Below are 21,802 nucleotides of genomic sequence, written 5' to 3' on the forward strand. Positions count from 1 at the left end.
CTTACATCTTTCATTCATTATACAGATTGGTGAGCTGTGGTTTGTCAGAGATCAGCTGTGATTATCTGGCAGCAGCACTGAAGTCCAACCCCTCCCATCTGAGACAGCTGGACCTGAGCTTCAACAACAACCTGCAGGATTCAGGAGTGAAGCATCTGTGTGGTTTCCTGGAGAGTCCAGGATGTGGACTTGAAACTCTGGGGTCAGTCAGCATGTTTTAGTTGTGCTGAGATGAATATGATGTGAAAGTTGTGCTGACACTAAGCTGCAGACATCAGGCTGATATTATACTGATCCACACTGAGGATCTTCATGGTAAAGTCTGTTTTCTTCTTCTCTGGTTTAGTCCATTGACTGCAGCAGAACAATGTTCACATTTCAAACAGTGAGACTCAACGTATGGCCCGCGGCCCACACGCGGCCTGCCCACCTTTCCTGATTCAGAGAGAGGGGACCCTGATTAACTGTGTAGTGTTCTTCCTCACAGTTCTAAGTATCAGACACAACAATGAATAATCCACAGCTGACTGTCTTTAGCAGGTCAAAGGTCACGGCACACAGCAGACAGTGGGAAATATTATAATTCTGATCATTTATCAGCACATATCCATATGTATAAAAACAAAGCTGACACTGTGAGACTTGATCAGAGGTGTGATCATCACAGCAGAGGCCTTTGTGTCAAAGTCACTGAGGATCAAACAGAAACACATGAAGCAGATTTTCCTGTTCTGGCTTTTTATAGTAGATAACCTTCAAAATATTCTGCAGTCCATCAAAAACTGAAGCAAACCATGAATCAACATGTGAACATGAGCTGATGCTGCTGAAGTGAAGCAAAGTTACAGAGGTTTGATTACAGACACAGCTGAGAGTTTGTAATCTGTCATCATTTTAAAAGGTTTAAATTTCTTCAGTATTGAACAGCAGAAATGAGGCTTTGTTTTCGGAGGCCGACAGCAGTGAACACAACAGCAGACTGGTGCGTAATAAGCAGTGAATAATGCAGGAAACAGATTTTTGAAGGTAAACTGTTCTTGAAGTACACTGAGAGAGAGAGAGCTGTGCAGGAAGTAAACATCAAAGTCAGAGAGAATTCATGACGATGTTCATCAAACGTAAAGCGTAGTTTGGATCTTCTGTTGCACACTTGGACAAATGACACTTCCAGGCTTGCATGAGTTCAGAATCGTTCTCTTTACTTGCTCATTTGCAACTGCAAATACAAAACACAAGCACTTCAGTTCAGCGTAGCTGCGCTCTGCAGGCTATCTGTGCAGTAGAACACACAGGACCCCAAAGCTGCCCGATTCAGTGCCTGCGTGAGCACCACCCGTGGGAATCATCATTGATCAGAGTATCCTAGCTGTATTGCCAGTTATCACAGTATATGTCAGAAATAGTAATAAAGAACCGAACGCATAACATAACAATGATAAGAATGCATGAAATTATGGGGGGGGGGGGGGGGGGGGGCAGGCAATATCTATTACAATACTTCCATCTGTGCCCACCCATTACATGGGTCCCACACTTCTTCTGCTGCTGCTTCACTCAGTTTTGGTTGGAGACAGATGAAACCTGCAGCTTCAGGATCTGTGAGCTGTCCACTTTCAGCCCCGACGGCGTGTCCGTGTACGTGCCGTCGAGTGAACGATCCACGCTCTGTGTTTCCATCTTTGTGTGTTTAGCTGCTCTCATTTACTGTTTTATCTGTTTGCTTGTTGTTGAAATACTTTTGGGAGCTTTAACCTGAGATTCTGGCAAAATACATTTATATTAAAAATCGATTCAGGATTGAATGAATCAACATCGCTTTATTCAAATTAAAACCATTTAAATAGGAAAATCCATTTTTTTACACCCGCCTCTAATGCTGGGTAATGTCAGCTGGTCCATGTGCAGCTGGCTGTGAGGCTCAGGGAGCGTCTACAAAGTGCAACACTGAAAGAACATCATCCATAAATATTGAGTAATAACTGGACTCTCATACAGCGAGACTCAAATGCCTTTAAACATCAGCTTATCCTGCTGATCCAAGTCCAACACTGAGTTTGTAAAAACATGTTTGTCAATCATTTTGTTTGGTTTCTGAGGAAAATGATTCAATAACTTGCTGCTAATACACAACATTTCATCATATTTCCTCATAACCCTCTTTTGTCTGACCATTTGATCCCATTTGAATTTGAAATAAAGGATCCACAGAGTTTGGTGACAATAATGACAGTAGATGTTTGTGTGAAAGTGCTGGAAGCAAATGAGTGTGTGATGTTCTTTCAGTGTTGCACTTTGTAGACGCTCCCTGAGCACTGGTCTCACAGCCAGCTGCACATAGAGACCAGTGTTGTTAGTCCAGGTCAGAAGATGACTTGTTGGAATGAAAATGAGCTTGTAGTTTGTCTGCTTTAATAATGTGACTGGAAAAAGGTGTTGGACTTCAAATATGTCCATTTCTTTCACACTTCACCTTTAAAAGTGAAGCCTTGTGGTTCCTGGAAGGAAAAACACGACTTTTTCAAGTCTTTGTCCTGTTTTTATGATAAATGTACGACTTTAATGTGAAACATTCAGAGTTTTTTCTCTTGTTGTGTTTGTTTGAAGCTGCTTCCTGTTGGCTTCAGCTGTTTGGAGTTTCCATTTTCTAAACTTCTACATTCTGAACCTTCTTCAGCTCTGAACAGATGATGAAACACTGAATGATTTCAAGCTCACACTTTGTCTAATAAACTTACATCTTTCATTCTTTATACAGATTGAGGAGCTGTGGTTTGTCAGAGATCAGCTGTGATTATCTGGCAGCAGCACTGAAGTCCAACCCCTCCCATCTGAGACAGCTGGAGCTGAGCTGGAACAACAAGCTGCAGGATTCAGGAGTGAAGCATCTGTGTGGTTTCCTGGAGAGCCCAGGATGTGGACTTGAAACTCTGAGGTCAGTCAGCATGTTTTAGTTGTGCTGAGATGAATATGATGTGAAAGTTGTGCTGACACTAAACTGCAGACATCAGGCTGATATTATACTGATCCACACTGAGGATCTTCATGGTAAAGTCTGTTTTCTTCTCTGGTTTAGTCCATTGACTGCAGCAGAACAATGTTCACATTTCAAACCTTCAAAGAAGAAGAAAAATCCTCCACTGGATAATTCACTGTGAAACTCTCAAACTTTTTATTCCACCTTAAAGTCTGTCTGACACTGAAATCCAAAGCAAAATGTGCGTTTGCTTTACAGACAGCAGTCCAACACAAACATACACACATCATCCAAAACACAGTCCAACATCCAAATCTCCTCCACTGCCAGCATGAATGATGGGAAAGAGAAGGAGGAACACTCTGACATTCAGGGTTAGAATGAGTTTCATGAAGCAGACTGTGAAGATCAAAGCTGCATTAGAAAGCTTACATGAATGAATGAGTGGACAGAAGTGGACAGAGATCATCTGAAGCACTTCAAAGGCTTTAAATCAGCACATTTCTCTTTATTCTTTATCAACTCTGTTAGTTTCTCTCAGTTTTCTGTGGAATGAAGCTAACAGCAGGCTAATAAGATGCTGACCAATAGGTTTCTATTAAAGGTTGTAATTTGTATATGAAAAAGTGCTTTGGCTCAGCAGGGATCAGTTTACAGGTAGAATACAGCTGCTGGATGGGATTAGCATGTCATAGCTATCTACCAAACTGCTAACTGGGGGATTTCAGGCCATCTATGGATCATTTTTGCTAACTGTTTATTCAGCTTAGGCTCACAGGGCTGCAGCCTGTGCCCTAGCTGTCATAGGGAAGAGGCGTGGTCCACCTGCACAGGTGAGCAGTCCATCACAGGGCCAACAGAGAGAGACAGAGAAGCACTCTCTCACATCCACACCTACAGCCAATTTAGAAGCACCAATGAACCTAAGCAGCATTTCATTGGACTGTGGGAGAACATCCAACCTCCACAGAAAGGCCAACAAGCTTCAACCTACAACCTTCTTGCTTTAAGGCACTAGTGCTAACCACTTTTCCCCATTTCAGCCCAAATCCTGCATCTTCCTGTTTCTGACTCCAGGCCAGCTCCACTAACACTTTCTCATCAGACACTGCCACCTAGTGGAGGAAGTCTTAGTTCCATTTGAAGCTTCAGATTACAGTTAGTTCCTTTACAAAGAAGTGGAGGTGGTGGGGCCACAGGACCATCATCACTGAGTGCCATAGGACACTTAACCTTTGTTTCCATATGCTGGGAACTTCCTGTTGTTCCAAGGAGGACTGGAAAATGTGTGAAAATCTCCCAGTCAGTTCCTCACAGCACACTTCAATCATTTCCCTCCCACAGCATCAGGACCAGGGCTTTTTCTCTCTTTGGTCCCACTAAGAGATTTCCACACAAACACCTCATCAGTGGGACTCTCAGAGCTACCAGCCCTTTGCTACAATCACAAAGCTCTTCATTGAAATCAATGATATCAAAGCTGCAATCAAATGAGTCCAAGTCTTCTGCTGATTCAGCATCACATTCATCTTTGCTCCTTGTTCTGCATCCCCACCATGGACTTCATTCCTTTCCAAGCCAGCCTTGAGTGTCCTTTATTCAGCTCATCCTCTGCTTTACTTTTACACCTGATTTTAGCTGCTTTATCTCTCTTTCAACAAGTTTCTGTGCCTCAATCTTTTTCGTCTCTCCCTCATAACAAGACAGCTTCTTCTGCCTGAGAACATGTTGGAGTGATTTACTAATCCAGGGCTGCTTATTGGGGAAAATACTTCCTGTTTCCAAAGTAATCCCCATTTTTCCCAGAAAGAAATGTAAGTAGAAATCGATGATCTAAGTGAGAACATGAGCCTTTAAAAAGTCCCAGTGGGTGCAGTCAAAGCAGTCCCTCAGTCCCAGTATAGTCTTTGGTCCAGACTGGAACAACTGTGTGCCCAGTTTGAGCTCTCTTCAGTCCTGTGACCTGACAGACCCAGAGGGGCCATCACATCACATTTAGAAGCTCCCCTAATGGAGCCACAACACATGTCCAATACTTAGTCTGTCTTGTTGGACCAACTGGAAGAAATGATTCAAGGACTTAGTCACAGAGCAGAGATTCAAATCTCCAAAATCCAACTGGCTGCATCAGGACATATAGTCTGAAACTCTGCACAGTTTCCTGTTTGAAGCTGCTTCCTGTTGGCTTCAGCTGTTTGGAGTTTCCATTTTCTAAACTTCTACATTCTGAACCTTCTTCAGCTCTGAACAGATGATGAAACACTGAATGATTTCAAGCTCACACTTTGTCTAATAAACTTACATCTTTCATTCTTTATACAGATTGTGGGGCTGTGGTTTGTCAGAGATCAGCTGTGATTATCTGTCAGCAGCACTGAAGTCCAACCCCTCCCATCTGAGACAGCTGGACCTGAGCTCCAACAACAACCTGCAGGATTCAGGAGTGAAGCATCTGTGTGATTTCCTGGAGAGTCCAGGATGTGGACTTGAAACTCTGGGGTCAGTCAGCATGTTTTAGTTGTGCTGAGATGAATATGATGTGAAAGTTGTGCTGACACTAAACTGTAGACATCAGGCTGATATTATACTGATCCACACTGAGGATCTTCATGGTAAAGTCTGTTTTCTTCTTCTCTGGTTTAGTCCATTGACTGCAGCAGAACAATGTTCACATTTCAAACAGTGAGACTCAACGTATGGCCCGCGGCCCACACGCGGCCTGCCCACCTTTCCTGATTCAGAGAGAGGGGACCCTGATTAACTGTGTAGTGTTCTTCCTCACAGTTCTAAGTATCAGACACAACAATGAATAATCCACAGCTGACTGTCTTTAGCAGGTCAAAGGTCACGGCACACAGCAGACAGTGGGAAATATTATAATTCTGATCATTTATCAGCACATATCCATATGTATAAAAACAAAGCTGACACTGTGAGACTTGATCAGAGGTGTGATCATCACAGCAGAGGCCTTTGTGTCAAAGTCACTGAGGATCAAACAGAAACACATGAAGCAGATTTTCCTGTTCTGGGGTTCGTTCTTCGTACGTCGCTTACTACATCCAAGATCAAATGACACATCCAAGACCAAATCATCGCGCTAACCGTGAGCTCGCTATTCCGGTTCTCCGAACACACCTGTTGTTGACGATTAGTACAGCTGGATGAAGTAATGTGAGATCACTGGGTGGCTTAACAGGGGCTACGCATCGATAGTAGAAACACTGATCGGCAACCCTTTGATTGGTCGGTGAAAATGACGAAGGAGCGCGCTCAGTATTTTTCGGCAGCAGAGCAAGAACTCTTGATTGAGGGATTTCAGGAGTTTCAGAGTTTAATTAAAACGCAAGGGAACATTGCAAAGGCTGCAAAAGCAAGGAGAGAGGGCTGGCAGAAAGTTGCTGACAAATTAAACTCGTAAGTAATTTAATAATAATAATAATAATATATATATATATATATATATATATATATATATATATATATATATATATATATATATAAATATATATATATATATATATATATATGTGGAGGCAGCTACGGTTGTAGCCACAGCTGCCCTGGGGCAGACTGACAGAAGCCAGGCTGCCATATCGCGCCATCGGCCCCTCTGGCCAACACCAGTAGGCGGTAGGGTAAATTTATTATATTATATTATATTACATTATATCCCCTTTCACATTAGAGCCACGACAGGACCCACTAGAACATGGGAACAAGTAAAAGTGGAATATAAGAATATTCTACAGAATGGTAATATTTATCTCTTATATTGCTTTTCGTCTCTTGAAAAGAGACCCTGAAATAATCTGTTTGCTTGTTTGTTTATAACAGCAACCAAGAAAAGGGCAGAGCAAAAAAAAGACAGGTGGTGGTCCTGCACCCCCTCGTCAACAAGTTGTTTAAGTAAATAATACCCTCACGGGAAAATCGATATCTCTCTATGAGCACACTGTCGCGCTGAGCTAAAGGATCCTGTCTATCCCGCAATATACGCTGGATTCTGAAAACTCTCCTTATCAATCTTGCACCTTCCGCAATGGGCTGCTCGCGTAAACGGACAGGACATGGCTGCGACAGACTTCCCAAATCCACCTTCGCTTTTATGGCCGTGGTCTCTCATCTTGCTTACATGAAGTAATTTACTATTACTACTCTAAAATATGAATTACATCTGGAATAATCAAATACATGGAATAGAATGATTAATAGTACATTTCCCTTTTTTTAGGAAATGACCTGTATGTATCTGTATGGAATCAATAAATGGATCAGGTGCTGCATTATCTTTAGTTACATTGATGTTATTTATTTATGGTGAAACAGTGGTAAAATATCGCTGTTGCTTCTGTATAAATGAAGCGGACATACCTGAGTGGCCGCGATCTAATCCTGTTTACATAAAGTAAGCCTGCTCCCGAGCAGGTTTACGCTTACGGATCTGTTGCTATGACAGCAAGTCCCGGATGAGCTTCGGAGAACCGAACGATCCAAGATCACGCCAAATCGTCAACAATCAAATCCAGCTAACTTACTTAGCGAGGTACGAAGAACGGACCCCAGGCTTTTTATAGCAGATAACCTTCAAAATATTCTGCAGTCCATCAAAAACTGAAGCAAACCATGAATCAACATGTGAACATGAGCTGATGCTGCTGAAGTGAAGCAAAGTTACAGAGGTTTGATTACAGACACAGCTGAGAGTTTGTAATCTGTCATCATTTTAAAAGGTTTAAATTTCTTCAGTATTGAACAGCAGAAATGAGGCTTTGTTTTCGGAGGCCGACAGCAGTGAACACAACAGCAGACTGGTGCGTAATAAGCAGTGAATAATGCAGGAAACAGATTTTTGAAGGTAAACTGTTCTTGAAGTACACTGAGAGAGAGAGAGCTGTGCAGGAAGTAAACGTCAAAGTCAGAGAGAATTCATGACGATGTTCATCAAACGTAAAGCGTAGTTTGGATCTTCTTCTGCTGCTGGTTCAGTCAGTTTTGGTTGGAGACAGATGAAACCTGCAGCTTCAGGATCTGTGAGCTGTCCACTTTCAGCCCCGACGGCGTGTCCGTGTACGTGCCGTCGAGTGAACGATCCACGCTCTGTGTTTCCATCTTTGTGTGTTTAGCTGCTCTCATTTACTGTTTTATCTGTTTGCTTGTTGTTGAAATACTTTTGGGAGCTTTAACCTGAGATTCTGGCAAAATACATTTATATTAAAAATCGATTCAGGATTGAATGAATCAACATCGCTTTATTCAAATTAAAACCATTTAAATAGGAAAATCCATTTTTTTACACCCGCCTCTAATGCTGGGTAATGTCAGCTGGTCCATGTGCAGCTGGCTGTGAGGCTCAGGGAGCGTCTACAAAGTGCAACACTGAAAGAACATCATCCATAAATATTGAGTAATAACTGGACTCTCATACAGCGAGACTCAAATGCCTTTAAACATCAGCTTACCCTGCTGATCCAAGTCCAACACTGAGTTTGTAAAAACATGTTTGTCAATCATTTTGTTTGGTTTCTGAGGAAAATGATTCAATAACTTGCTGCTAATACACAACATTTCATCATATTTCCTCATAACCCTCTTTTGTCTGACCATTTGATCCCATTTGAATTTGCAATAAAGGATCCACAGAGTTTGGTGACAATAATGACAGTAGATGTTTGTGTGAAAGTGCTGGAAGCAAATGAGTGTGTGATGTTCTTTCAGTGTTGCACTTTGTAGACGCTCCCTGAGCACTGGTCTCACAGCCAGCTGCACATAGAGACCAGTGTTGTTAGTCCAGGTCAGAAGATGACTTGTTGGAATGAAAATGAGCTTGTAGTTTGTCTGCTTTAATAATGTGACTGGAAAAAGGTGTTGGACTTCAAATATGTCCATTTCTTTCACACTTCACCTTTAAAAGTGAAGCCTCGTGGTTCCTGGAAGGAAAAACACGACTTTTTCAAGTCTTTGTCCTGTTTTTATGATAAATGTACGACTTTAATGTGAAACATTCAGAGTTTTTTCTCTTGTTGTGTTTGTTTGAAGCTGCTTCCTGTTGGCTTCAGCTGTTTGGAGTTTCCATTTTCTAAACTTCTACATTCTGAACCTTCTTCAGCTCTGAACAGATGATGAAACACTGAATGATTTCAAGCTCACACTTTGTCTAATAAACTTACATCTTTCATTCTTTATACAGATTGAGGCTCTGTGGTTTGTCAGAGATCAGCTGTGATTATCTGGCAGCAGCACTGAAGTCCAACCCCTCCCATCTGAGAGAGCTGGAGCTGAGAGGAAACAACCTGAAGGATCCAGATGTGAAGCAGCTGTCTGATCTTCAGCAGAGTCCAGACTACAGACTGGAGACTCTGGTGTAAGTAGAGTGATGGAGTGAGTGGGTGGTGCTGTCAGCAGTATTGTACTAAACACAGTCAGTATGAAACAAAGATCCAGTGTTTCCTGTAAAGCTGCAGCTTCTCAGTGAAGCTGTGAGAGGAGAATGGTGACAGGCTTCAGGATCGGACACAAACACTTCCTGTTTCTGACCTTTATGGTCACCATAGTAAGGGCTGACACGCTCTGATAAAACGCTGTCAACAGCCAATCAGCTCTCTGAACAGAGCAGCACGCAGACCAATGACTGCATTCATTTCCAAGTTTAAAGCAGTGAAGAACACAGTCTGTAGATGAGGAAGAATTTAGTGAGAGCAGATGTTTGGATGGAATTCCTCCAGTTAACAGCTGGAACCGTCCATCTGGATTGTTGGGCTTGTTGTTGGGGTTCCTACAGAGCTCAGAGTGGACACACCAAGGTTCTTCTAATGAATGAAAGTCCAAACTCAAACTAGGAGGGAAAAACATCTTCATCAACTTCAATAAAAATCCAAAGATTAGAAAAAGTGAAGCAACAATGAGTCCTAGTACAGTCCCAGCACTGAAGTCCCTGCTGCTCTTTATACTGGATGTGCTGCATCACTGACTGACAGCTGATGAAGAGTCTCTGGAAACACTCGTTTATCTCCTCTGCTCTTCCTTCTTCTCTCTGCAGGTGGAGGTGATGATGGTAAACAGGACGGTGTGTGTGCTGAGAGAGGAGGAGCTGTGTCCTGATGATCCAGAGAGGTTGAAGCAGCAGCAGCTTGTGTGTAGAGATGCTCTGACTGGGCCATGTTACTGGGAGGTGGAGAGGAGAGCTTCATCCAGCAGTGACTGACAGAGGAATGAGAAGAAGTGCAGATGACTGTCAGTGCTGCAGAGTGAACTGCTCTGAGAACAGCTCCACTGTCAGACACAATGTAGAGTCCAGCATCATCCCTGTGTGTCCCTCTGGATCTGACAGAGGATCATCAGTGTATCTGGACTGCTCTGCTGCTGCTCTGTCCTTCTACAGTCTCTGCACAGTCTCTGTCTGACTCTGGCTTCAGACCCTCCTGGATCAAACTCACCTGGAAAGACTTTCAAACATCACTCAATAGATTTGAATACAGAATATATTTGATATATACTGTAGATGTACTGTAGAGTTGCAGTTTGTCACTTGTAAATACAGTCTGTGAGCAGCTGTGAGCTGAAAGATCTTTCTAGAAACACGAAATGTTTTCACTCTTCTGTTGCTTTTTCATATATTTCCACAACATTAATATTGATCCCACCTGTCTCACCTGTTTCATGCTTTTATACATAATAACAGGACACGTGTGATCTGAGTGCTGCTGTGGTTGCTGTGCTGCACGTCTTCATTTAGGTAACAGAGACATCTAGTGGTTCAGAGGGAGAACTGCAGGAGGTGGAGCTGTGTTTTAGCGTGGAAAACTTTTTATCTTTTAGGCGCAGATACAAATATGACAAGTATCAGTGTGAGATACAAAAGGTCACATTAGTCAGCAGAGGGAACAGTGATCTGGGAGAGCCAGAGATTTTCCATGTTTGAGGTGACCAAATACTTATTTTCCACCCTAATTTACGAATAAATTCTTTACAAATCCTACCATGTGAATTCATGGATTTTTTTTTTCACATTCTGTCTCTCACAGTTGAAGTGTACCTCTGGTGCAAATTACTGACCTCTGTCATCATTTTAGGTGGGGGAACTTGCACAATCGGTTGCTGACAATCGGTTTGAATTCAAGATGGCGCCGAGTATGGCAGCCTCGTCTCGAGCTCCCCCAAGCAACAGCTTTTTTCTGTGTTTAATTTTACTTTTCCTTTATTTTTTCACGAGCAGCACTTGTCTCCTTGTGTACGACCGACAAACCTTACTGGACATAAAAGACGGTCTTTCTTATAACTTTCCGGAGTTCACGTTTTGCAACACGGACGCTCCGTTTGCAGACCCCCCATTCATCTCACCTGAGACGCCTTTTTTCTCTGGCCCTGGAGGCCGCAAACGCCGACGCAGAGGGAGAAGATCTGGTGTTCTGGTTCGACTGAGACGGCGCACTAACAGACCACCGTTACCCAGTTTATTACTGGCTAATGTGCAGTCTCTGGAGAACAAGCTGTGCGAGCTTCGGGCACGGATCTCATTCCAGCGAGAGATGCGGGACTGCTGCGTGATCTGCCTCACAGAAACCTGGCTATCGGACAAGGTACCGGACTCCGCAATACAACTACCGGGGTTCTCCGTGCATCGCGTGGACAGGTCACAGGATCTTACTGGGAAAAGCAGAGGCGGTGGTGTGTGTTTCATGATCAACAACAGCTGGTGTGATTATGCGAACGTGCACCCGGTCAAATCCTTCTGCTCACCGAACCTGGAGTTCCTGATGATTAAGTGCCGGCCATTCTGGCTACCGAGGGAATTTACAGCAGTGATTATTACGGCTGTTTACATTCCCCCACAAGCCGACACTGACCGAGCACTCAGGGAACTGTACAGCGCGATCAGCAGTGAGGAAACCGCATACCCAGAGGCAGCGTTTATCACAGCCGGAGACTTTAATAAGGGAAACCTGAAGAAAGTCTCACCCAAACTCCACCAACACATCCTTTTTAACACACGTGGAAACCGGCTACTCGACCACTGTTACACCCCTTTCCGGGATGCGTACAAAGCCCTCCCCCGCGCCCCATTCGGCCAATCAGATCACCGCTCCATCCTGCTCCTGCCCGCCTACAGGCAGAAGCTGAAACAGGAAGCTCCAACCCGGAGGGCGGGACTGTTTTGATCACGCGGACTGGGAAATGTTTCACGTGGCTGCTAGGGACATTGATGAGTACACAGACTCAGTCTGTGGATTTATCAGGAAATGCGTGGAAGATGTCGTCCCATCCAGAAGAGTTAAATCCTTCCCAAATCAAAAACCCTGGATTAACGGAGATGTTCGCGCGGCACTGGCGGCACGGAACACCGCCTTTGCCTCCGCGAACACATCGGACTACAAACACTCACGTTACCAACTCTGGAAGACGATCAAAGCAGCCAAACGTGAGTACAGGGACAGGGTGGAGCAACAGTTTGACAACCCTCGGAGTATGTGGCAGGGACTAAACACGATCACAGACTTTAGAGGGAAAACCAGCACACCGCAGACCACGGCCTCTCTGTGTGAGGATCTAAACGTATTCTACGCTAGATTCGACACAGCGAACACCATGAGACCGGACAGTGTGCGCACCGTGGATGACGTCAGTGCACACACTGTGTCTGAGGAGGATGTGCGGAAGTGCTTCAGGAAGGTGAACGCGCGCAAAGCTACTGGTCCGGACGGGATTCCCGGCCGCGTCCTCAAGTCATGCGCGGCTCAGCTGGCTGGAGTGTTCACACACATCTTCAACCTTTCCCTCTCTCTGTCTGTAGTCCCAGCCTGCTTCAAAATGGCCACCATCGTCCCTGTACCCAAATCCTCCACCATCTCCTCATTGAACGACTGGCGACCTGTAGCCCTGACCCCCATCGTGAGCAAATGCTTCGAGAAGCTGGTCAGGGACTTCATCCGCTCTGCACTACCCGACTCACTGGACCCTCTACAGTTCGCATACTGCCACAACAGGTCCACTAATGATGCCATAGCCCTGACACTACATACTGCCCTGTCACACCTGGAGAAGAGAGACACATATGTGAGAATGCTGTTTGTAGATTACAGCTCAGCATTCAATACCATCGTTCCCTCAAAGCTGGACAGGAAACTGCAGGATCTAGGACTGAGCAGCTCCCTCTGCAGCTGGATCCTTAGCTTCCTGTCTGACAGACGCCAAGTGGTCAGACTGGGCAGCATCACCTCATCCCCCATCACACTGAACACTGGTGCTCCACAGGGGTGTGTACTGAGCCCTCTCCTACACCTACGACTGCACAGCCACTAACAACTCCAACATCATTGTGAAGTTTGCGGACGACACTACAGTGGTGGGTCTTATCACCAATGGTGATGAGACAGCTTACAGGGAGGAGGTCAGCGCCCTGACCCACTGGTGTCAAGACAACCATCTCACCCTCAACGTCGCAAAGACAAAGGAGTTGATAGTGGACTTCCGGAGGTGCAGAGAAGTACACACCCCCATCACCATCAACGGCGCTGCTGTGGAGAGAGTGAGAAGCTTCCGGTTCCTTGGAGTACATCTGGCTGAGGATCTTACGTGGTCAGTACACATAAACAAAACAGTGAAGAAGGCGCAGCAGCGCCTCTTCTTTCTCAGGAGACTGAAAAGATTCGGCATGAGCCCCCGCATCCTCAGGACCTTCTATCACTGTGCCATTGAGAGCATCCTCACTGGATGCATCACCACCTGGTACGGCAACAGCACCGCCTACAACTGCAAAGCTCTCCAGCGAGTAGTGCGGTGCTCTGAACGGATAATTGGAGGTGAGCTTCCCTCCCTCCAAGACATCTACAGGAAGCGCTGCCTGAGGAAAGCGGGGAGGATCATCAAGGACTCCAGTCACCCCAGCCATAAACTGTTCAGACTACTTCCATCAGGAAGGAGGTTCTGCAGCATCCGGTCCCGTACCAGCAGACTGAGAGACAGCTTCTTCCACCAGGCCATCAGACTGCTGAACACGTCATAGACACCTCAGCTTCACTACTGGAATTTCAACATTATGCACTACATACTGTACAGTAATGCCACTGTTTTGCACATGTCTCAACTCTGTATATTTTTATATATTTATTATTGTTTACTCTATTTAATTTGTAAAATATGTCTACACACACACACACACACACACACACACACACACACACGTAGGGAAATATTTAGTATACACATCCAGAAATGCATATACTATTATATATTGTACATATATTTATTAGTTTCAGATGTAGCCATTCTTGTATTTTGCTTGTTTACATTATTGTATTTTGCACTGTTGAAATCTCCCAATTCTTTGAATCTTTGGGCTGAAGGAAGGACAGTACTCGGTGTATAAATGCTCAATCAACAATCATTTATTTCCATACAATTCAACACTTATGAGCATTATAACCATCATGATGGGGAGACCTGCCTGCAGAGGGTCACAGCAAGTCTCAAAATGGTGACGGGTTACACAGCTTTTTATACTCTCTAGTGGCCCCCACCTAGTCGTAAAAGCCTAAACATTCACAATCTTTCTCTCTTACGGCGCCTAAGTTATGACCTCGGCTCCCTGTCTTTCTGCTCTTCACAAAAGGAATGTGGTCTGTTTCTTCTATTATCTGGACAAGGTCCTCTGCACACAACCTTCTCCTCATGATTCAGCAGTAAAACATGTCAAGAAACAATGTAATACATTCAACCGTGTTGAGTAATACAGGTCAATCCAATAGATCTAATGATTTTCACACTCTTTTAAGTCAGAAGTATAATGCAAACTAAAACTACATACTAATCACACACTCTATTTTAAAGGGTATAATATGATCTAGAGCAATATCATAATTCAACTATTTTGATTACATATATAAGGTAACATATGATAACAGAATAATATCACAGCACAACTCTGTTGCTTGTGAAGCTCGCACACAAGAATTTCACTCACATGTGCTGTACCAATGTACCTGCACATGTGATGTGACAATAAAAGTGATTTGATTTGATTTGATTTGATTTGATTTGATTTGATTTGACTAAATACTTTTTTGCCCCACTGTACATGAGAGTGAGCCAACTCTCTTGCAAGCTCCACCAGGAAGTCCACCCGTCTTTCCTTCGTCCCGGTGCATGCTTGATACAGCACATGTGCATTCAGTGCTGCCATGTCAATCATGTTATAAAACACGGCAACTGGCCAGCGCCGTGTTCCTCTGCGGACAGTGTACTCCCGAACCATCTGGTCCATCACATCCACGCCACACTTTGTTTTGTTGTAAAGGGTGACAGTGTTTGGCTTCCTTTTGGTAGTGTTATCAGTCTGAACCACACTGTGCATGCTGCTAAGAATATAGACTGTCTTCTTCCGTTTGGCTGCATTCGCGTGGCAGCAGAGGTTGAAAACACCTAAGAAATAACATAAATTGTTATTTCCATAGCCCTTTTACACACAATGAAACACATAAACATAGAACCACAAAAGACCTGCAACATACCTGAGTGGTGAATTCATTGCGATCTGTCTGTCTAGTGGATTGAGGAATTTCCCTGCCACTCTTGTTGACTGTGTCGAGGATGGTGGTTTTCCGTCTAAGAAGTTTTTGCGCAAGTGAAAGCGATGTGAAAAAATTGTCCGTGGTAACATTTCTGCCCTTGTCTAGGAATGGTTCCATCAGCCTCATTACTACATTTTCAGAAAGTCTCTCCCCAGTGGGACGATTGGGGTCCTTGCCAAGATATGGGAAGACATTGCAAATGTACTTGGATTTTAGGTCGCAAGCCACCCAAAACTTGATCCCAAACTTGTCTGGTTTACTTGCAATATACTGCAGGAAACAGCACCGAGTCTTTGATGGGAAAAGCTGTTCATCAACGGTGATATGTAGACCAGGGTTGTAGCACGTGATGCAGTTGGTGACCAATGATCCCCACACACTGGAAATTGCAGCGAACTTACCAGTCTTTGCTCGATCACTGCGGGGGGACCTGTCATCAAAGCGTAGGTGTTGCATGATGTCTTGGAAGCGGTTTCGTGGCATAGTTCCAATGATCTGTGGGTTTCCCAGGTTTGCTGACCAGCAGTCATGTAGTGATGGAACCCTAGTAACCCCCCGCAAGATGACAATTGCATCCAAAATTTCCCCGATTCAAATTGAATCAAGTTGAATCAAATTGAATCGAATCGATTCTAGACATGAGTGACGATGCCAGCCCTAATATGCATGTTTTAATAAAAGAGATAATGTTGGTGTTTCAGTCATGTAGTAACTGTTAGCTTTAACTGTACAAGGCTTGTTAGTCATAATGAAACACATTGTACAGATTTCTGGATGTTAGACTATAATTTTTATTATGATTATTAATCTTGAGTCTAAAAAGTCAGTCAAGTATATCCAGGATATCTTTCTGTTAACTGGATTCACTGACCCTAACACTGGGACCAGGATAAGCGGTCGCATGGAGCTGGTTTTCAGCTGGTTACCAGCTGACAATCTTATTATTTAATTAATTTAATTAAGTTATTTAATTTTTCTAATTTTTCCTCTACATTTCCCCTGAAATGAGGCGATTGTGTTAAACATGCTTTAGTTCCTCACGTTTTTCTGCATCTCTTTGTTCAACCCCCTGAATTAAAGCTGAAAGTCTGCACTTCAAACACATCTGAGTTGTTTCATTTAAAATTGATTTTAGTGTACTGTTTGTGGACTTTAGTTCGGCTTTTAACACCATTGTGCCTGAACTTCTTTCCTCCAAACTCTCCCAGCTCAGCGTGTCACCAGCTACCTGTCAGTGGATCACCAGCTTCCTGACAGACAGAAAGCAACAAGTGAGGCTGGGGGAGATCACCTCTGAAACCCGGTCCCTCAGTATTGGTGCCCCTCAAGGATGTGTCCTCTCACCACTACTGTTCTCCCTCTACACTAACGACTGCACCTCCAAGAACTCGGCTGTCAAACTCCTAAAGTTTGCAGATGACACCACCATCATTGGCCTCATTCAAGATGGTGATGAGTCTGCATACTGGCAGGAAGTTGAGCGGCTGGTACTCTGGTGCAGTCAGCACAATCTGGAGCTGAACACTCTTAAGACTGTAGAGATGACAGTGGACTTCAGGAGACATCCCTCAACTCTGCTCCCCCTCACCATATCAGACAGCCCTGTGTCAACTGTGAAGACCTTCAAGTTCCTGGGTACAACCATCTCCCAGGACCTGAAGTGGGAGGCCAACATCAACTCCATCCTCAAAAAGACCCAGCAGAGGATGTACTTCCTGAGACAACTGGGGAAGTACAGTCTTCCACAGGAGCTGCTGATCCAGTTCTACACTGCGGTCATTGAGTCTGTCCTGTGCTCCTCCATCACAGTCTGGTATGGAGCAGCCACTAAACAGGACAGGAGCAGACTGCAGCGGACTGTACGGGTAGCAGAAAGGATCATCAGCGCCCCCCTGCCCTCCATCCAGGATCTGTACCTCTCAAGAACCAGGAAACGGGGAAAATCATCGCAGACCCCTCACACCCTGGACACAGACTTTTTGATCTGCTGCCCTCTGGCAGACCGTACAGAAGCCTGCAGACCAGGACCACCCGACACAGGAACAGTTTCTTTCCCCTCGCCATCTCCCTTCTTAACAGTTGACCTGTCACACTGCTCCCACTGCCAGACTGCAGCTGCACCTTATGTACATTTTGTAGTATTCATTCCACCTCATTCATTTCTGTATTTTATGTGTAGAAGTTTAGATTCGTTATTTATAGTTGGTTTACACAGCTTTGTGTATGTATGTGTAATGTGTATATATAGACACGTGTGTGTGTGTGTGTGTGTGTGTGTGTGTGTGTGTGTGTGTGTGTGTGTGTGTGTGTGTGTGTGTGTGAGAGAGATTTACATTGCTGTGCTTGAGAGCCACCATCTACCGGAACCAAATTCCCTGTATGTGTCTGCACATATACTTGGCCAATAAACACGATTCTGATTCTGATGTACAGAACCAAAATCAGAAATTAAGTTCTCTCTGTCCAGATATTTATGGACCTAACTGTATAATCTATACAGCACGTAAAAAATGCTGTAAATAAAGAAGTCTGTGAAAATGTGGCGCTTCCAGGTCAATTTAAACTGAAGTGATATAATCTTCTCCCCACAGTTTGAGTTTGTATTGTCTCAGCTGCAGACAGACTATGATATTAATATTATTAGTTATTAATATTATTAGTTATAAAGGACACCTTCCTGCCTTTAGTCTTATTCATGATGATTATTAGTCGTCTTCTAACGTCCACAAGTCTGTATGATGTGTTTCATAGTTTCTAACAAGCCTTTTAAACTTAAGTTACTGCATTGCTGAAACACCAACATCTGCTTATTGAACAAAACAAAAACAACCAAAAGACCACACATCTGATTTTATTTTAATTTTAATAGACTTCCAAAGATTATACCAGATAACTGGCCTCAGAATATAATTGAATAAACATGTTTAAAAACGATAACCTAATCCTGTCTTGACAGGCTGAGCTCTTCAGTATCCACCAACAGCATCGTCATGCTGAGTCAGACGTTTCTGCTCCTGGTGGAAATACTCTTCCTCTTTCCACATTGTACCAAATGTTTTTAAATGTTAGTTTCAATTTAAAATTAAAGATTAAAAAAGTGTAACACATGATGCAAATGTAATCTCCTTCAGCCACTCCTTCTCAGGGCACGTCACAACATCTGCAAGTTAAAATATTGACACTCCTCTTTTGCCACACGGCTCTCGCCATGTGTCAACTCCACACAATGAGACATGCACAAGAATGTTGCACGTTCTCTCTGAAAGATTCTCCAGGGTTTCTCTTGGAGCAGCTCCACTCCAAACCTGTAACCCTGTGTCAAAGAAACATTAGTCAGTGGTTAAATGTTAAGATTGTTCAACTCCCAGCTCCACCCGGAGCCTGTATCCTTGCCTGTAGACAAAACCCTGTAAGTTAAAACAAACTTCACATTTGCAAACAACTGTAGCTCATAAGAGTAATAAAGTATTCAGCATCACAGAGACAAGTATCATTGCAGGTTTATTCTAAATCATTAAACTCCTGCTTTTGTGCCATAATTTGCTCCAAATCATCGATCATCTCAACTTCATCCCACATTGTAATCAGTGACTTTCCTGAAGTTTGTCGCTCACTTATTTCATCACTATGAGCTCAATAGTGGTCAGATAATGAGCCCATTTTAACTATTCTATAACCCTGCACATCTGCTCAGTTGTCACTTGTCTGTCTGTGCTGAATCCTTTACAAGCACATTAGAGAAACATTAGCAGTAGCATCCTAGGTCAGGCCTGGGTCACCAGACTCCAGAGGTGCTGTAAAAGGTCATAAAGTTAACACTCTGCTGTAAAAGAAGTAACACTGGCTTCAACACAGGATGTCTCTCACACTGTATTCACATCTCCACTGTAATATTCACATTCCTCAACAACACAGTGTAATTTCATCACCAACATACAGCCTGTCAACACAGTTTCCTTCACACAAAAACTCAGTAATCCTGTGGTAGAAAAACATTATTAAGTTGTGTCCTGCTGTAAATTACGTGATCAAATCACATGATTAACCCTCTGCTGTAGAAAAGTAATGTAAATGTTAGCGCTGCGCAGGTGTGTACACACTTTCTCACAGTGACGTCTGCATTGTGAGTAATACAGGATCATGAATAACACACTGCTGGTAAATTCACAGACACACAGAAAAATTACAGCTAAAAGCTTAAATTTGCAGAGTTCACACAGTCATGTGACCCAAAGTTTCCTCCTCTGGTCTCCTGCTGCTCCTGCAACAAAAGACACACACAGAGATACATCCACCCCTTTGTCACATCTGGGTGGGGGTTAACCTTTGCATAGTGGTGTTAAGTCAGTCAACTCTTGTCAGCTTTCAGCAGTCCAGTCAGTTCCCCATTTTTTTCACTCATTTTTTATTCATTCATTCATTCAGTGCTGATAGTGGAATCTATCATCGCATTTCGTTTCCACCCTCAGCAATATAACGCCATTTCAAAAAAAGAATTTAGACTGGATCACCGCTGAATCCTTTCAGACAGGGACTCGCTTCCTAATCGTCCCAATAAGTGGCTTTCTCCTGAACCCATTTTAAATTTGGAGAAACTCACTTTGCAACCGTTCCCAACAACATGTTGTGTAGTTCTTCCTGTTCAAATGTTCAGATGTGCTTTAAATGACAGAGATTTAGCAACAAACTTTCAGTGCACTGTGAAAGTAACAAAACAAAAAGGAAAAAAGAAAGGCCTTGTTAAGTCATGACACGTGTTCTTCATCCCAGGAGGGGAAATCATACCAAACCTAACTGGCAGGTTCAACTTTGCAACAAAAGACAAATCATCAGCCAGATTAATCTCAAACATTCATCCACTCAGCCACACACCTCACAACATAACCCTGTTGTCTCATCACATAACGAGTTTCTTCTCATGTAACCAAATGTGTGCCATGTTAAAACTTCTTCACACATCAGAAACTCAACAATCAGCTCACTCATTCAAGACCCCTCATCAGCGTCCGGTTTTCTCCTCTATGATGCAACCATCTGTCCTCCAAAATAATATTCGTCCACTAGTCTATGTATCACTTTCATCTTACTAGTGACTTGGACAAGATGACAAACAGAATCTCATGCTTCATGAGTCAAATTGTTGTCGTGTTGAACAGATTCATGTACTGATCGTCTCCAGAATGTTAGAAGAGCTTCAATGAATCATTAGAAACAACTTACAGCTGCACAGTTGTGTCAAACCAATCTTTGTGTCATTGTGGGATTTTTGTGTTTCTACATGTGACACACGTCTAAAACATGCACACAATTTGAACACAAAACAGGGACATTTGTTACCACAGCCAGATGCTGAGAGCCATTTACTTGTAGTCCTGTGTCTATATATATGTACCATTAGAGGTTATTGGAATGAAATGATTGTCAGCTTTGATAGTTTCATGTATGTATGACGGTGAAAAAGCCGTCGGCCTCTGGAAGGAAACAGAAGACATTTCAGAGGCTGCAGCAGATTTCTTTGATTTGGGGCCTTTTTCAGCTTTATTGGACAGAGCAGTGAAGATAAGTGACAGCAAAGCAGAGGGAGAGAGAAAGGGGGCGTGGCCCGGGTGTGGTAAGACTCGACTTAAGCGGTCAAAGAAGTGCAGGAGACTGATGCTGTCCAGTGTAGCAAGTGATTTATTCACCATTCTGTGGCCCAAGAATATTTACAAAGAAACAAATAAGAAACTCAACTCTATAATTAACTCAATTCAAATAAACATAACTGAACTTAAATCAACAGAAATTAAGGTCAAACTGCACACAGCTACACTGACCTGAACCCTTCTCCTGAAACACCTGAGTTCGTCTGCTTAAATAGTCCCCTTAATCAAACACTTTCTCCTCTGGACTATTCCATTCAGTAGGTAGGTGAGATGAACATGATTATATTAATCCTCTACTACTCCTCTTGACTGGCAACATAAACTCTGGTGTAATCAATACATATCACAACATTAAATCTATTTCTTTATAAACCCTTTAAAATCAACTTTATTAAATTATAAGAATTCTTGCCCTCCTGCCCTTGGTCTCTTCCTGTGACCTCAGATGAACCCAGAAGGTATAAAGCAGGAAGTAGAACTACATTTCCTCCTTTTGCTTCTGGAAGACAGGTAGGTAAAGGTAAGTTCAAACAATACAAATTAACAGTTGAAATAAATAACATGTTAACTTAACAAACTTGCATGAATTGATTTAAACCAAGATGTTATATTATATA

The 21,802-nt window shown here is 43.3% G+C and overlaps 1 protein-coding gene across 1 annotated transcript in view; it reads left to right on the forward strand.

Annotated features, from left to right (window-relative positions):
* Positions 1–21,802, forward strand: part of LOC309702568 (uncharacterized protein) — a 1,257,380-nt gene that overhangs the window by 137,680 nt on the left and 1,097,898 nt on the right. Inside the window, exons 10-12 of the mRNA XM_082527161.1 lie at positions 26–202; positions 2,756–2,932; positions 5,297–5,473. Of these exons, the coding sequence (XP_082383287.1) occupies positions 26–202; positions 2,756–2,932; positions 5,297–5,473 (531 nt within the window). The remainder of the gene's footprint in view (positions 1–25; positions 203–2,755; positions 2,933–5,296; positions 5,474–21,802) is intronic.

The sequence above is a fragment of the Aulonocara stuartgranti genome (genome assembly GCF_965226115.1).
Source record: "Aulonocara stuartgranti genome assembly, chromosome: 3".
Taxonomy (NCBI): Eukaryota; Metazoa; Chordata; class Actinopteri; order Cichliformes; family Cichlidae; genus Aulonocara; species Aulonocara stuartgranti.